The following is a 19,248-nucleotide window of genomic DNA, read 5'->3' on the forward strand; positions in this document are numbered from 1 at the left end:
TGCTATCTACATTGTGAAGAGTTTGCTATAAAACATTCACGATTTACTGTCCATCATTATTGCTAATATGACTTCCTACAGCATTTACTGTATAATGGGACATCTAGCTCAAGATGCAATACGACTATCCTAACACACTAGTTATGAAAGCGCCACATGTGAAGCAACTATGAAAACAAAACTTTAAGGTAAACTAAAAGTAATACTGTCCAATGCAACAACCTATGATCACAATTTATAATTGGGGACATCCCAGCCAGAAGCATGATTAAGTTTCAAAATAAAAACTGCATGACATATGTTTAACAATTTCAAAGGTGCTCTGTGAACACTGTGATTAGATATATGGCATTTCAACAAATGTGACAGTTCAAAACCTGTAATTATAACAAGCAATATAAGGCAAAAAGTTTTGACATACAAACTGCATTATCTTGAGTTATACTATGACTCATTTTCAAAGGTATCCTGTCCATTCTGTACTTAAATGGCATTGGTACAAATGTGGCTGTTCGAATCTCTACAGTTAACTAGCAACAACTGAACAACCAGTGGCAACAAATTTCACTGTGGAAACTACAAGAACTTTGTCAACTGCAATATGGGATATGTGCTCATGTGTATCCTGTCCACACTATAATTAGATGGCATTTCTATAGATGTCAAACCTTTCCAGTTAAGTAGCAACAACACTGGCCCGACGGCAACAAGTTTCACCATAGAAACTACACAAACTTTGTTTACTGCAACATATATGTGATAACTATCAAGGGTATCCTGCCCACACTGTGATCAGATGGTATTTCTATAGAAATAGCTGTTCAAACCTCTACAGTTAACTATGTCAAAAGGCAACTTATTTCATGGAAACTACAAACTTTGTTCTAATAATGCAACATATATGTGGTAACTGTCATGGGTATCCTGCCCACACTCTGATCAGATGGCACTTCTACAGCTGTGTCTGTCAAACCTCTACACTTACCTAGGACTGACATTAGACCAAGAGCAAGAGGTTTCAATCGACAATACCATAGCCAATGGTACTGAGGAACAAAAGAAAACTGAATGATTGCAATGAGCACCTTGATTGAATTCAGGGATACTCTACGGTATATGATCAAGCTTCATACCTTTCCTGATGAAAACTGATCCAAAACCTGGGAACATTACAGATATGAGACAGACACAATCTGGACTCTAGCTAACATTGTCAGTTTTACTTACCCAACCATTTAATAGGTCTGATCATTGTTAAGTTGTTGTTTAAACTGTCATAGAATCCAACTTTGTGGTAGGTTCCATCTGAAATATCAATCAAAACCATGGCTTTAATATAAGTGACATGAATACTTTTGATACATATGCATACATACCAAGACATATCAGAACATGTCTATGCCACCACTTCCCCTCTCTCAATTTACAATATAGCAATGAAATTATCACACATATTCTCAAGTTACGTGAACTTTTGTGTTAATTAGTTACATCTAAAAAGTAACTTACAGTTATGATTTCAAAATGTAAATAAAAGCAATAGCTCATCATGTATTTGTGAAATGTAAAACTTACTAATCATTTGCTCTATTTGTGTCCATGCTAATCTGTCACCCGTGGCTGAAAATGCTACTGGCCCCTATAGAAAATAGAGATGGAAAATTTATATTCTCTGTCAGTTAGAGTATGAGAGGATGATGATGATAGTGATGGTGATGATGATGATGATGATGATGATGATGGTGATGATGATGATGATGGTGATGATGATGATGATGGTGATGATGATGATGATGATGATGGTGATGATGATGGTTGTCATGTTGTTGGTGATAATGATGATGACGATGAAGAAGAAGAAGATGGTTGTCATGTTGTTGATGATTATGTTGATGATGATGATGATGATGATGACGCTGATGATGATGGATGTGACGTTGATGATAATGATAATGAAGATGGCAAATATAAAGATGATAAAGGTGCAAACAATAAAATGGTGAAAATGACAGTATAAATGATGATTTGTATGTACTTTATCTATTGTTGAGAATGGTATTTCAATTAATGTTGCAACAACAAAATACACATACACATTAAAAACAAAATGTAAGATAAATAATATTGGGTTTACAGCACATCAACCGACCCATATGTATAAATGGGAACCTGGTAGGATAGCTACTGTTATACGAAGGATTTGATCCTATTCACTTAGAGAGGCTGTAAGCGCTCAGGGAGTTAAGGAAATGTTAACATTTTTTTTACATGTATCTGAATCAACGAATTGTTATTACTTTCTTGTGCTTTTGTTGTTATCAAAGTTAGGATAAAGTTGGTATTCGGTTTTTGTAAGCAAGAGCATGACAAGGAGTATATCCCACAATGTTGACTTGCTTGGCATCATTATAGGTTTAAGCCTGGGGTAATAATTGTAAATGCATTTTGGACAAAGTGTGGGGAGCCATGATTGTATATGATTATCCAACAATACAACTTATAGTAATGTTTATAAAAGTACATATATTTGGTTCTATTTGAAAATGTTGACCAGAAACAGAAACTAATTGTTCACACAAGTTTGAGAATTTGAAGATTAGTTCTGTAGCTGTGATCATTGGTAGTATATATACTGATGTACATCAAGAGAGAAATCAATCAAATACATATCACATTATGAGTCGTTTTTCGTCTCACGGCAGATCTATCGAGATCTCGCCTGAGCCACTGCATCCATAGCAACCACTTGAGGGTGGTCAAGATGAAATTGTCTAATGCTTAGCAACACTATTGTTCTCAATATCATCGCACATGGCCATGATGAATGCTTGACCACGATCATTGACAACGATTAGGTATATTTGCATATCTCGCGAGATCTGCAACGAGATGCAAAATCTCTTATTGGATACTGTTAATTTTATCAAGACTACATGTTCACACTTAATGCTCTACAGACTGTGATAAGCTGCTTAACTTGGTGGCGATAAAAGAACTGCATTGATTTTTAGAGTATTTACTTCCTGATAAACAATCAATCATCGGATTAAGGAAGATGTTTTCAGACAACTGCAAAAATGCACACTAATGGGAAAGCCATGACCTTAAAATCAGACCTTGATACTTTGACTTTTGACCTTGTTACTCATGGCAGTAATATTAGTACTGAGAAATCTAAAAAAACTGAGAAGTTACTGCCCCTGACATGTAGTCCATTACACTAATAAACAATACAAGGTAACTCAAATAGTTACACCAGCAAGCTTTTAAGATTTGTTATCAAGTAATCCTTTCATCTCCTGTTCCCATTTCTAGTCCCAAGGTAAAGTTGTCAAGATGGGCAGGATAATATTCTTTTTTATCATTAAATGTGTGACTCAAAGCTAAATTACAATGCTAGATTATCTATGAATCATAATGACAAATAACTGTAGGATATATTTGGTTGTAGTTCATTATCTTTTGAAAATTAGACTTTACAAGCTATACTTGGGAAAATTCAACATTTTGGGTATACTCCTAATACTATGCTGTTGTTTACAGCAACTGAATACCAATAGCTAAGCACAAGAAATAACAACTGTCCATAGACTCAGATACACTGTTTGTGATCAAATGTACATATTCTTGGTATGCTATGGTAATAATACATTGTACTGCTCCCCTATAGTCAATTATAATCACATGACGGAGTTACCAAACTTAATCAAGCAACAGCACGAAAATCAAAATCAAATATGAATTTGTGCCAGTTTATGCCAAAAAGTAAAATGTTGAAAGTGTTATTCTAGGTGTAGTGTGAGGAGGGGGGCAATAGCCAATATCCGACATGATTTGATTCTAGGCTAGTAATTCTTCAGGTACCAGAAATAGAACTATACCGCCTAGGCATGTTGTGGAAATAATGAACATTTGATTATTTGTGTTGTCACATACCGGTATACTTCCGCTCCATGTGACACACGTTCAAATAAGTCAACCTTCTTACTCATAATTTTGACCCTCTAGCACGAGGTAAAATGCTATTGAAGAATTGAAATGAACAACACAATATCCAAAGCCTACTAGTGCAAAGACGATTTGTGGACAACCACTAAATCTTAATTTAACCCGAGAGTGCTGAGTGAATTCCCTCAACAAACGAGAACACGTAATGTGCCAAAACATATGGGTACAGTACTTCACAGCACTCTGTTCGAAACGAGCAAGAGCATAGAGTGCAGACAATGAATCAGATGTTATTGTTGTTGTTGTTGTTGTTGTTGTTGTTGTTATTATTATTAGATGGTTCTCTTTCTTTCAATTTTGAAGGTTGGGTGTTATATTGTAAGACGGATTTGTTTGGCTACTCGTAAGTATGAGATAGGGTTCGGGAAAACCTATGGTATTGTGTCAGATTATGTATCGAGCACTCGCAAAAGAACAAACGACAATAAAAGTAACAGCTATGTATTCTACATCGGATTTTAAATCAGATTGGTACTTACTGAGACTCCAAAGAAATCTGTTTCATTCATTGCTTTGTAAATCTCGTTTGGTATTGTTTTATTATGGTAATCATAATCTTCAAGTTTTAAACCTTTGGACGCTAGTCTTGTCATTGTCCTAGATAATGGCAAAAATAGAAGAATTTCGACAGTAAGTTATGTTTCCAATTGATAAATCAATCAATCAATCAATCAGTCAATCAATCAATCAATCAATCAGTCAATCAATCAATCAACTTAAAGCAATCAATCAATCAATCAATTTAAAGCAATCAATCAATAAAGCAAGCAAGCAATGATATCAAACACCTGTTCTTTTTATTAATTCTATGAACAATTAATAAACTTATCCAATGTAAATACAATAAATTGAACATTCAATGTACTTGTATCAGATCAAATGATCCATGCTTTAAATCTGGAATCAATCAATCAATCAATCAATCAATCAATCAATTGATCAAATCAATCAATCAGTCAATCAATCACTGTGTCAACAAAACCACTAATCAATCAATCAATCAATCAATCAATCAATCAATCAATCAATCAATCAATCAATCAATCAATCAATCAATCAATCAATGAACAACTTTCATTCTAGCTGAAAAGCGACTTTCACTTTAAATGATACCTGAATTACTCTTTTTAGACAACAAAAAGCAAAATAAATGTAGGAAATTATTTCTATGAAATAGCCCTACATTTACAAATTCATTTCAACCACTTTCTAATGTGTGAACAAATTTGTGTATTAACATAAAGTGTCCCTGAAATCGGTGCAATTGTGTACATTAGGGAAAGATCAATAGGCAGTATATCATAAATGCATGTAAGAGGTTTTTTGAGCTATAATATCTTATCGTTCACGGAATACAAACCAAGAATCTCAACAACAAAAAAATACTTGAAATTCACAAACTGAAGTAGGGTGAATAATATATTGACTGAACTCCATCTTTGTCACTTCATGTGGTGTGATAAGAAACTGTTCTCTTTAGTTTTCTGGAAAAAATACTTTTCCGTTTTCCATTTGTCAAAATCACTGAGATGTTCTCAAGATTTATAGACATTAATTGTGGAGAGCTACGTCAGAAGTGGCAGATTTTTCAGAATAAATGTCATTTGTATCATTTGCCGTGTTCTGAAAGTTCCCCATCTTTCTACTAATGTATGAGGTTGTTGTACAATATCACTTAGCACTGATACTGTGTTTTAACTGATGGATTACACAGAGTTCACGAGAGATCAGTGCTTAAATGTCTCACTCCTTCCTCCTTCTGACTCATCAAAATTTACGCCTTCTTATAAACGTCATTTATTGGAATCCAACTGGGAAATGTGTGTCTGTAGAGCAATTTGTTTGCAGGAGAACAAATTAATGAACTTCACCAAGTATATATAGAATTATATATATATACCTTTTACTTCCTAGCTAGCGTGAAAAACATCTCTGCGCTTGACAAATTGTTTGCTCTTTGATATATTTCCTGAGTACGTGCTCAGCAGGATTGGAAAATTGGTGAGAATAAATATCTGAACTTTTCAAGTGATACTTGAACAAAGATCACATTACTAAACAGATGGAATATGTCAATTTTATATGTCTTCCTGTCTACTGCAAAGATTTTAAAATGATATATCTGTTTGTCTGTTTGCATTCATCATTTCACATCCTCTATTAAATATAACTTTTTCCATCTGTCTCTCTAATTCACATATACACATTACCTCCGACACACACACACACACAAACAAAACCCCCAAAAAACCACCATATACATAATACAAGTTTACCAGTCCACAACATTTATAACTTGAATACTGTTATGCACCCTAATTGAGTGTCTTTCTTTCTGTGACTGACTGAATGACTGGCTGACTGACTATCGATGACTGAGTCTGTCTGTCTGTCTGTCTGTCTGTCTGTCTGTCTGTCTGTCTGTCTGTCTGTCTGTCTGTCTGTCTCTCTCTCTCTCTCTCTCTCTCTCTCTCTCTCTCTCTCTCTGTCTCTCTCTCTCTCTCTCTCTCTCTCTCTCTCTCTCTCTCTCTCTCTCTCTCTCTCAAATACACACGCACACATGCACCCGTACAATATGTGCGCACATGCACACACACACACAAGAAAACCTGCATGCACACACACACACACACACACTCACACAAACCAGTCAAATTTTATCTCAACTTACTTGTTCAAAGCTAGCACTAAAGCCCACACTGCATCATACGCAAGAGGAGCTTCAGGAAACCCTGAGGTCTTGTTTGGATCGCCAATCCGTTTTAGTAATTGTTTAACGAATTCTGATGATGTCTGCAAGATAAGATTAAGAGAGAAGAATCTACATTATGATGGCAAGAAAAGATAATTATATATATCAAACTCACTTCCTCCATCAACTTTGAAACAATTTGTTGTGTTTTAGTTATACTTTCAGTGGAAAGGTTTGTTATTACTATCACAAATAAAACATTATAAGATACTGTGCAATCGAAGAATTCTCTTTCCAGCAATTACTACAAGTTTTACTAAGACAAGGAATATAAAAAAATTTGAGTTCTTTGTTTTTGACATTTTTTTGACTTTTGACTCATATTTCAAGCATCACAGAAAGAATAACGTAGACATGTATTAAATGTTATGACATGGAATGACTAGGGTATAAATCATGTATTTTGTGTTGGGTAATACTGTTTTTTTCTAAATTAAATAAATCATGTTTAAAGTCCTACATATTATGCCTAAAATACAAGTCTCGAGGTCTGCCCACAACACTTTAATCAACTTCACTATTATACTTGTATACAGTCGAATACTATAACAGAACCCTCATCAGCACTAGTGTGGGTCCTCGAGGCCTAGGGTATTTTCACTCCTGCTTGCCGTGCTAATTTCCTGCTGCACTTCCACTCACATACACTTGTTGAAAATACTGTCGTTGAGAACATCGCAAGCACTTACGTGAAAATACCCCAAGTACACTATACTTGCACTCACGTGTTATGGGATTCTGTTACATAATTTATATTTATCCGAAACATGAATTTCCATACAAATCATACTATGCGATCATACAATTTCAGGTACAAGGAACGATCGGTCCCGCATCTGCATACACGTATGCAACCGTGTTTTTTAGTATTGCACTACAGTGGAAATATCACTACTATGTGTGCACAGGTGGTACAAGTAATCTGTGATATATATGTAATAAAACTGGTTCTATCATTTTAATTCACTGCATAAATTATCTCCAAACACACATAAACTCAACTAACATGCTCCTTAAATGTTCACTGGCAATATTGAAAGTTAAAATACTTTGGACGCCAGCCACAGACACTTTAAACAGCTGACAGACAGATCAAAATATTGAATGGCAACACCTGTAAAAACCATAATCCCACTGCAATAAACTCTCAGCATAAAAAACTACTAATGTCATACCATGAGTTATTACTGATCTTCTGGGGGTCAATTAATATTTACTGACATGATTTCAGTATGGTTATCATTGCAAAAGTTGTCAATGTACAAAATTACTTGCCTAAAGGTTTCATTTATTTTTTCAGGTCGTAATAATGTTATATAATAATTGATGAAAATCATACTGTATATACATGTAGTTTTAAAACTTTCATCAGAATTCTACGGAGAGTTCAAATTTACAGTTACAGAACTTTAAATTGGATGAATTATAACCAGTCCTGATGTACAATGTACTGTAACAGAAGCTATACATAACTTGTAATTGCTGTATGCAATCAAAAATCTGAAAAGTAGTTTAATAGTTTGTTGAACTCTGGCCTAGAACATTACTATCCATGGCTTTGACTTTCACCCTGTCCTGAAGAATGAGAAGTCATGAACCCCTGAAAAAGTTGTGAATGCAAATGAGTAACCCTCCAACTGTTTGAACGACAGAACTAAGCATTCTGATATGACAGATGTACCCAATATGGATATTAGTGTAACTGCCCCTATAAACACTATAAACTTATTATGGGCAGAATTCTGAAATTGATTAACACAAGCAGGATGTTTTTAATTGCTGTCTAGGTGGCATTGCTTAAATTTTGATATCTCATCTCGTTCCTCTAGACATGGTGAGAGAGATCTTCAGATTCAGAGCCACGGATAGCATCTAGACTTGTTGAAGTCCTCAATAACCTACCATTCCTGATATTGTAATAGAGTCATCGGGATTTAACATCATAACTTCTGTAGTCAGGTGACCTTCAAGTGCCTCTTTTAACTGTTCACCAGTACAATTCAACTTCTCATCGTCAGTGACTTTTGTGTACCAGTTATCAGGGTACCAGCCGATTATAAACCACAGATACTTAGGGCCGTACAATTTTGCTTTGTATACCTGGTGAAAAGAAATGGAAAACTGGAATTTTTACAAAAAGTTTTTTTCTTCTTCTACAGCACATTGTAGATTGCTGTTCACTCTCTTTGTTTGATACAGCCACTCAGAAACCACTAAGAAACTGCACATGCTATTAAGATAGCAAGATTGAATGAATAATCTTGAATGTTTTGCAACTATTAAACATATGCCACCATGCACACATCAAATGCACACATAACATTGGCACCACGTGTGTCTGCATCCAGTTGCAGTACATTTAACTGGTTGATTACATTGCAGCAACAAACTGCAACCATGCTATCTTAAAAGTGTAGAATGTGCAGTTTCTCATTAGTTTCTGCATGTTTGTATCAAACAGAGAGAAAGAGTGAACAAAAATAATCTGCTAGGTGCTGTACATATTTTATTTTTAACAAACCTGTCACTAAATCTACTATTTATGACAGTTACTGTTCTTTTTATTTAGCATGTATACTTTAGAGCAAGTATGTACATGTATGTGGGGGCAGATGTCATTTGGTTGTTCTTGATTGGCTCTGCAGTAAGTCTTCACTGAAGTAGAGAGGGGGTAATATTTTAATTTGTGTTTCCCCTGGGATCTGCAGACTGCGTGGGCTGGAAAAACACCCTAAAAAAAGACCGATGCGAGGGTATTTATAAGTGATGTGCATGCAGGCTGACCAGAAACAATTAATATATTTTTTTTTGCCTAGACATGAAATATGAAAATAATGAATGTAAACAATTAAAAGTTTGATACTTTGTTGCCCATTCTGTAATCAACAAGTGTCCATACAATTCCTTGCCCCTCATAAAATACATTGTATCCTTCTAGATCTATGTTTAAAGAGGCACAGAACTGCAGGAAAAAAAGACATTTTCAATAACATTGGGTTTCGGACAGTTGTTTCATGGTTTTTACCTCACCTGCACTATGTGATTTCAGAGAAACATCAAGTTACAGTTGTCCCACATTTCAGGATCTGCCCTGTACATGTACATGTCACATGGACCACATTGCCTCATGGGGAGTCTGCAGCAATGTTTATGCAATAGGTGAAAAATCAATAGTAATGGACCTTTTTACTGAAGGTAATAATAAGGCCCTTAGGAGTTCACTAATTGTAGATTAAACATTCCCGATGTCTCCCATGAGGCAGTGTGGCCCACAGCAAATGAGGGACAACTTAAACTTGGATGTTTCGTTGAACTCATTGTGTAATGTAGGAGATATTCACCATATAAGTAAAACCATGCAATGACTCTTCAGAACCCAAAGTTGATGAAAGGTAACCTTCATTTCCTGGATTTGTGTTATATTCCCCTAACCATTAATTTATTAAAATGCCAGATTTTTTACCTCACAAAATACCCTTCTGGCCATATCTTCATAGAAAACACCCACAATAATCCTAGCATCTTGTCTTTTGAGATTCTTGACTGCATTGGCTGGATCTGTTAGAAAACTCTGTCTCATTGCAATCTCCATTCCTGCATCTTTTACACGTTTCTCCAAATCTTCGATTGTCTATGAAGGGGAAAGAAAGACAGCTCTAACTACTAAAACCTGATAGACAATTTATACAAATGATCAGGTAGTCAAGTATGTATGTGTGTGTGTGTGTGCGCGTGTGTGCGTGCGTGCATGCATGCATGCATGTATGTATGTATGTATGTATGTATGACTGTATGTGTGTGCTCATGGCATGTACAGGTGACATATCCCCTAAAGCAAGACATATTCTAATTCAGGAAATGATCAGGACTGTTCATGTATTCAAATGGTCCTGAACAAAAGAATCAACTTATGTTATCTTATGGCTCCACTGATGTTCACCATTTAAAGTGACAACACGGGAATCAAACATTTGGCATTAAGAATTTAGTTTAATGTAATTGTGCTCATGTATCACACAGGGTTACAGATTAGGGTCCCCATACTTAATTCAATGTTTATCATCATAACACCTTTAAAAATGATGGGTCAGCCCTCAGTTAAAAAAAAAAAAAAAATAATAAAAAAATGTGTATGAGTACATGCATATTGGTGACTTTCATTTTATGATGATACTTTGGACAGTCTGAATGACTTAGAGATGACAATTAAGCCAACAGGAAACTTTGAACTTTTTCTTTGATTAAATTTCCCACACTTCAGCAAATAAATGATAATTTTTACTTTGATGCATGCTCATGGGGTTGCCATTATACGTACGACTTGTGACAGTGTGACTTTTTCTTAATCCTACCATAGAGGGCGTCGATTTAAAAAAACTTTTTACCAGAATAAAGAAATATAGGGTTTGTTGGGTCATCATGAGAAACATAATATTGACCACAATGATTTGTTATATACTTACAGATGTAAAGACTTCCTGCGTTTCTTGGATTGTGGCAATTTTAGTCCACTCCCAATCTCTGAACAGTCGTACTCTGGTTGGGTTGTGGACGGTGGCTGATGGATGGGTGCGAAAGAAAGTAGGAAACCTTTCCCTGTTGGACAAAGCTGGTGAACTTGAACCGTACGACAGCTGAAAAGAAAAGAAAAGAAAGTTATTATACCATAAATCAAATTTTCAATAATGTTGATCATAAATGACATGGAAATGTCATTTTAGTATGCATGTCAGTTGTGAAATAATATTGACGATAATTATCAATGATTGAAGCAATTTTGTGAAACCCATTAAGCAATTGCTTTTAAGAAATGATCAAAGTTAAGCAAGAAAGCCGACTGCTGACGATGAAGTATCAAAACATAATAAAATGAAAGCAAACATTTACATCAATGTTATGACGTTGTCAACCATAAAAGTTAACTTTCCTGCGATTTCATATCCAGATTGGGTACAACTTCAAGCAATATAAAATTCTTTTTTTTAGACACCACATTTCATAAGTTGATATTGTTATAGAAGTCTCGGACTTACAACTGATAGATTAAATAAAATGCCTATATTTTTTAGACACCATATTTTGTAAAATTTGTATTAAAAGTCTAAGTCTTGTTGTTTTCCTCCTTTGTTGCTATGTGACAGTATCACATGACTGTTGGCATCCAATTAGGTGTTGCCACATTGGCACATTCCAAACTTTGGGTGGGGTAAAACTTTGGATTGCTATGAGCAGCTGTTGAATGGTCTCCAGAAATTTGTTGTTTGATTTGAATGTATTTGACTGAGATGCTTGCTTCACACTGATTTGACAAGTGATCAGACGGCCTAAGAGAACACGACACTATCGTTCTGAGGCACTTGTAGCACTGTCCTGCAAGCCCCAACTTTTGGGTATTGTGGTGTCCAACAAATACTGATTGGTCAATTCATATGTCAGATTGATAACTTAATTCACTGATAGTCTTACCAACATTTTCAAATTGTCATGAAAATAATGGTACAATAAAAAATAAGGGATTTTATACATCTCGTTGCAGATCTCACGAGATATGCAAATATGCCTAGCAACAACGGTTGTCAAACATGTGACCATGGTCAAGCTCTCACCGTGGCCATGTGCGATGATGTTGAGAACAATACTGTTGCTAAGCATTTGATACTTTCAGCTTGACCACCCTCAAGTGGTTGCTATGGATACAATGACTCACACCTCATGAGATCTGCTCCGACACGAAAAACAGCTTATTTAAGCTTTTGAAAGAAAAGTATAGAACATAAATTTTAAAAATTGTCATTTTTGAAATAGTGATATACACTGCTCAATCTGAAGAAAGTCAGTTTATGCATCCTGATACAACATTTTCAGCAAATTGACATGTTTTGATCGAGAAATGTTTAGCTTCAAGTACGTGTCACACATGTGAGAACATTGCCAAGAATCGCTGCATTTGAAATTCAACATAACAAAGCACTTTGGAAGTGTAAAATCAACCCGTTTCTAGACACAGAGAAGTCATTCAGTAACTGTACCCCTACTGATAGCATTATCAATGCCGTTTAATGAATCTTGACAAAACATGAAAATATCACCTTGAATTCATGACATTAATTTCCTGTACACCTATAGAAATTGTGTTCACTTATATACAATACTGCAAGTCATCTCTTGCAATAGCAAATGCACCCACTGACATTTGACTGTTAGTTTCAAGGGTTACTACAGTACCCTAACCTGGTGTACAATGTCTTCAAGAATGCAACTGCTAACAGCAAAAAGGGCTTTTGTAAGTTGCTAAAAGACTGCCGAATGAGTTAAGAAAGTGAAAATTTGTTGTTGGCATCAGTCCACAGAGTATACACTCCAACTACATACTCAAAACTTTGAAATGAGAATTAAAGATTGAAAGTACAAGTTATTAAGGTTTGAGTCACATCCATTTTGTATTCACTTGTTTCAATTAATGCACAATACAATAGTTGAAGATAAAAAATCTTGCATGGATCGACTTTCAGCCATTTTTGATTTTCCACTCTGCATGTGGTCGTCACTGTAGTACCAAAGTTTGGCAAGCATGAAAATGAAAAGAAAGGTGTGGGGGTGGGACTGATTGGGAAGATCTATGACTTACATTGAAGCTGAAGAAATGCAACTTAATATATACTGTAGGGATATATTGTTTTAGCTGATGTGTAAACACAAAGATTATCCTTGTCATGTATATACTGTCCTTTTCATATTATATTCCTTTCCAGCACATACATATAGTATATACTTAAACGCTTACAGGCATCAGAACAGTGAACCATTAAGGCTCACATTGAATCTTAAACATGGCCCATTGACATTGAACTTGACAGTTTGGAGACAGTGAACCTGCATGAGAGTTGATTGATGATACTGAACTTGAATTGTGTACTTGGCTTTCATTTTTCAATATCATGATGATGATATCATCAAACACAGTAGAAGTTCCATGCATTTTAATCCTAATATTTTCACAACTCATACTGAGCTTGTTGGTTCCAGTAGTATACACATGTACAATCTTGTATATTGAATCATAAATATATTGCCCATTGAATTTATCAACTGCATGAACAATTTTGCACTTGAGAATAATCGGTGTAATTCCAATGATAATGTAATTATCACAATCTAGAGAAATGTATTTGTATTATAAAGTGATGTTCTAAGTATTTAGCATGGATGCAAGGGTAAGAACCATGGCTACATGTATCAGCAGTAACCAAGAAGACACAGAGATACTGGAGTTATATTAATCATTCTCAAGTGCAAAGTTTATGCATTGAACTTGACTGGGTTGAGTGATATTGAACCTGCATGATGTTTGACTTTGCAATGAACTTGTCAATGACTATATACTGACACTTCAAACATCAATAAAATGCAGTACACTTGATGGTTGAACTACGTTTAGTGTCATAAAAACACATATTCTGTTTACATTCTACTGCTTTATGGGCTGTGACATGGGAAACTTGAACACTTAAGCTTAGTACCACCCAGGAGAATTGACTAGGTCATTGTCGGCAGCTTTGAACAAAGTACTAGACCATAGCAACATGTACTACAGGGATGACACACTATATGAACAAAGAGTCAGTTGGCCTTGACAGAAATAAATGACCGTATACAAATAATTTTTATGATATGATAAATATTCCGATCTTCATTTCAAAGATATACAGATTATATTTTGGGTATTTACTACATGTATTTTAGGTCAATAAAGATATTGGCACTGATTAAAAGACCAAATTCATATTCCTATTTCATATTTCAGAATAAAATATGCACTATAAAACTTCAATATACAGCAATTACTATAGCAGGAGTGTTTGTATGTCATTCAGTGTGCCCTCTAGTGATAGCCAAATTTTGTTGCTGTGGGTCAAAATGAGAACAACTGGCATTTCTTGTGAGTCAGCACACAGTAAGAGATAGGGGAACACAAAATTTTGGTGCATCACTAGAAATTATGTGTGTCAGTGGTACGTCAAATTTAAGGCTTAGAGGGCACAGTACTGCAGTCATTTTCAGATTATTTCATTTACAAATAGTGTATCTCAATAACATAGTACTTTTCATGATTAAATCATGATTATTGTCATGTCATATTTTAATTTAAAATATTTTTCAGGTTCCAGTATTTCATTTTCATGGAATTCTCAGGAGTAAAATAAATTATTCCAGGACTAAAATTCTACGAATTGTTTTGAATCTCCAGGACTGACCATGGTTTTCTATGAGAGGAGGTCGTGCACCAAGGACTTCCTCTTTTATGGGTGCATTCACCTTTGGAAAATTACATACATGTACTCAAAATTGGCATTTCAAGGACAAAAGTTATACTCTCAAAAAGAACGGAAAGAACTATCAAAACTTATTCCCTTCTACTGGGCTGTTGAAGTTAATACGAAAACACTTACTAAACAGTATTCAAATTATAAAATTAACTTTAAGTTTTATAATTATAAATAATAAAATTAGTTATAAAATTTTTGTCTGAAATTATGGCATATTAATGCATAAATTAACAGTAAAATACATAAGCAAACTTCAGAATCGTTTTTTCCTTTAATAGGGTTTTAAATCCTAAGCCTTAAGGAAAACCTGACTTAAAATTGCAAAGAAACACGTACCACGATGAGATTCCACATTCTAGCAGCTTCTGCCACTCTTGTAGACACTGTACTACAACCAGCACCAAGCAATAAGATCTTCTTTGGTTCATTGTAAAGTAATTTATATAAAGCATTGGTTCCAAGGCCAGGTTTACACTGCAATACATAAAGACAGATGAATGATTAATTACTATGGTGTTAATGACTTGTCTAGAGTATGTAATGTTTTAATAATCTTTACGGCCTGGATATGTTTTTTTTGGACCAAGGTTGTACGGTGGAAGGGCCTGACTTTATAGGAGGGCCCATACGCAGTACTACCAAGGTAAGTAAATACCCATATCTGGACGGTAAAGGTTTTATCATATACCCCATGTAGTGGCACAGAAATATCACTTGAATCACATAATCACATAAATTGGCACTGAAATATTGTTTTATTCACAGAAACGTCAAAATAGGGAAGAAATTCACAATGCCAAATCACTGAGCGAACAGATATCGATGAGCGCGCCACTTGGCATATTTGGGTAAAGCGTGCCAGTCAGTGATAAGGAAAATTATTGCCTGAGTTTGATGAGCGTGTTCTCTTCATTGATTTCCATTGGAATTGATATACTGGGTATATGATAAAAAACAATCATGATGTTGTGCAGAAATATATAATTTTTAATATGGCACAACCTCATGTACACATACTCGGGGGTATTTGTGTTGAAGTGTTTGCCGCGTTCTCTTGGCTGTACTTTCATGAGAACAGCAGGTGAAGTATCGCAGAAGACACTGCTAGCATGAGTGTCAATACCTGGCAATTAAGTGTCATATGGGGGGGGGGGGGGGGGTACAGTTATGTTTATCTGAAATTTTAAAGTTACGACAAAGATCCTACTGCGCAATTACAGTTTTCTCTGTGTACATGGCACAATTGCACGGTCATTTGTATATTATTTGCATGCAGGTATGATGAACTTCAATAAGATGTAAATTCAAAAATGCAAAACATGATAAATTTATCAGTTTCTACAGCAAAATGTATACTAAATTACATTATGTTCCTCATATACAGTATCCAATGTACTTGCGCTGGTTTGTGTTCAATTTAACTTGGGATAAAAAACTACGCACAGCAAACATATATATATGATTTATCTAGAAAACATGAATAAACCATAAAATTCTGTTCTTAATAATTATTATCATATTTGTAAGTTTGCCTTAAAAAGTAAAACGTATCATTTGTCTTTGACTTATCACTTAGTTCTGAGTGGAAATAAATGAGACGATTTCATTGGCTGGAAGTAAAGTCATGCAAATTCATGCAAATATGTCAATGAACCAATCCCTGGTACTGTTACTATTCTTTCATTTGCTCTGAAATGAAAGAGCAAATTTTGCAGCACTACTCATACGAACAATACAGCATACAACCCCACGTCTTTAATTAGTTATAACAATAAGAATGTGCATGATAAATGGGAGAGTTCATGATTAAATTGCATTTTAGATGTCTAAAGTTAATTAAAATGAAGTTTTGTTATTAACACTAGGTCAACAGTTCAGTTCAAAAAATAATGTCTCGGTCTCCACTATATAGTCATAAAATAAGTCATTATAATTGTAAAGTTCATGAATAAATCACATTTTTTGTGACAGCTGTTGCCACTTTCCTTAATTTGCTGATTTTTAATCATGCACAAGGCAAGAGTTCATTTTGATGAAAGCAAAACTTCCAACAGTTATTTTCAGAAACGAACGGAAAGACTGAAATAGTTGGAAGTTAAATATACTAAACATCACGTAATGGTCAGAGTGGATCTCCATGTAATTAGTAACAAATACTTAGTTTACAACTTGTGGTATTTTATACCCTCAAAATGTGTGCATGGCATCTTTCTTGATAAACAGGTCATGCTGGTCAAGAAACAGTCTGGGAACCAAAGTAAGTCTTGTTGCAACACACGGAAGGAAAGAGATGATATAATTCAGAAAAGTTTACTGATAAAGGCATACATGTTTTCTCAATTTACGACACGTCTTGAAAGAGGTATTCCAGTTTATTGCATTATCAGTGGAGCCATACAGATTAGGTGAGATGATTTACTCGCAGCTCTTGATCAACTTTTTTCTACAGCTCTACCATTGAACCCCTAAATTAAGGGGACCTTATATTCAGACTATGACCTTGACTCTGGATCAAACAAGCATGTGATAAGTGAGTTGTCCATCCCTTAACCTAATCCAAAGTACCAAAAAAGGACCTAAGCATTTTCTTTGTCACCTAAAAATAGTACAAAATCATCCTGAATATTGAAATGAAATTTTAAAAAAATATATAAGGAAACATCAGCATAATTCCTGGAATTTCTTTTTTCTGCAGTGGTTTACAAAATGTGTAACGAAACAAGAACACTGTCACCAGCTTTAAGCTGAAGCTGAGCACCAGAACTGAGCTATAATAGAGAAACTGTAAGATAGAAACGCACATGCAGCCAAACATTCAAATAGAAAAGTGTTTTGTATTAGAGTATGAATCCTGTACATCATTCTTATCGATTGAAAGCTATTTTGGGTAATCACTCCATAATACTTTGAATTCAGTCAAGTCTATTCAATGTTATATGGCGACCTTGTGACTTACAAAGAAATTTGAAACATTCAATTTGAACTATTATACACCCTGAATAATCGATAACCATCATGTCTATTCCGTGGTCATTACATTTACAACGCCTCGCTTATGATCACCTCTCTTTTTTCGTTTTCAATAAAATGAATACGTTTTTTGTGAATCTCACTATAACACGCTCTTTGTCCAAACACACAAGCAAGGATATTTAGGGATTTTTTTTCTTCACAAAAGGAAGGTATGTACTGTACTTATCGTAGTCGTATTTTGCAGTTGATAAATCCAAAAGGTTCCGCTGCCTTCATCACTCTCGTCTTTTGAAAATATTCACACGCAAGTCACTGTTTACACAAGCTGATTGATTTCAATGGAAAGCCCCAAGTTGAATAGCAGATATGGAAACAGTATTTCTAAAACTCTGTACGAAATCGTTAATTATCAACAAACTTGCTTGTCACATTTCAAGATTAGAGTACTGGGCACATGCCAATCATGTTAGTGACTATTTAGTACATATAATAGATATTTTTTCAAGAAAGCTCTTGAGTCCACTATGTCATAATATTCTTGGCCTTTTCTTGAACCAAATCGAATAAATGTAGTACATTTCATGTTATATATATAGACTCTGGAATTATTAGATATTCTTCTCAATAATTGTCTTTGCTTAAATACACATGACCTAAGGGGCCTTGTCACTATGAGTCCCTTGATGAGTAGTGACAAACCCTTAGGTCATGAGTATTTTCTGCCTGAATGAAGAAAAATATTAGGAAATAATATGATTATACGTCCTGAAGTATTATTTATAAAAGAAATTGGAAAAATTATTAGTGATTAAGAATGTTTTTACTCATATTGACATTGTAATGCGAGTTGTCATGACGTAGATAAAATTCATATTTTCTGTTTGAAGACAGTAGCTTGGCCTGTGCATGCTTTAATGTACAGTAAACCTAGAGTCAATCTATGAGTCCAAATTGCCATGTTCTAACTCTAGGGGGCTTACAGTGTACTACGTTCTACTCACATACGATGCAACTTGAAACTCACAAAGCCTTTCATAAGCATATCTTTTTATGAACTTGATGTCATCAAGCACTGCAATTATTTTACACTGGCCATATAGTTTCATTAATGCCATTATGAAATTCACTTAAACCATCACTTTGAGTGGTCAAACATTTCAATGATAATAAAAAGTGTACATAAATATG

At 34.8% G+C, this 19,248-nt stretch overlaps 1 protein-coding gene across 2 annotated transcripts in view; it reads right to left on the reverse strand.

The window, feature by feature from the left end:
- LOC144440790 (gamma-aminobutyric acid type B receptor subunit 1-like) overlaps positions 1–19,248 on the reverse strand; it is a 212,038-nt gene that overhangs the window by 36,091 nt on the left and 156,699 nt on the right. For both annotated transcript variants that reach the window (XM_078130179.1, XM_078130178.1), the window contains exons 2-9: positions 15,424–15,561; positions 11,224–11,394; positions 10,224–10,391; positions 8,663–8,860; positions 6,680–6,801; positions 4,488–4,605; positions 1,576–1,639; positions 1,228–1,305 (exon numbers count right to left, since the gene is read on the reverse strand). In XM_078130179.1, the coding sequence (XP_077986305.1) occupies positions 1,228–1,305; positions 1,576–1,639; positions 4,488–4,605; positions 6,680–6,801; positions 8,663–8,860; positions 10,224–10,391; positions 11,224–11,394; positions 15,424–15,561 (1,057 nt within the window). The remainder of the gene's footprint in view (positions 1–1,227; positions 1,306–1,575; positions 1,640–4,487; positions 4,606–6,679; positions 6,802–8,662; positions 8,861–10,223; positions 10,392–11,223; positions 11,395–15,423; positions 15,562–19,248) is intronic.

The sequence above is a fragment of the Glandiceps talaboti genome, chromosome 10 (genome assembly GCF_964340395.1).
Source record: "Glandiceps talaboti chromosome 10, keGlaTala1.1, whole genome shotgun sequence".
Lineage (NCBI taxonomy): Eukaryota > Metazoa > Hemichordata > Enteropneusta > Spengelidae > Glandiceps > Glandiceps talaboti.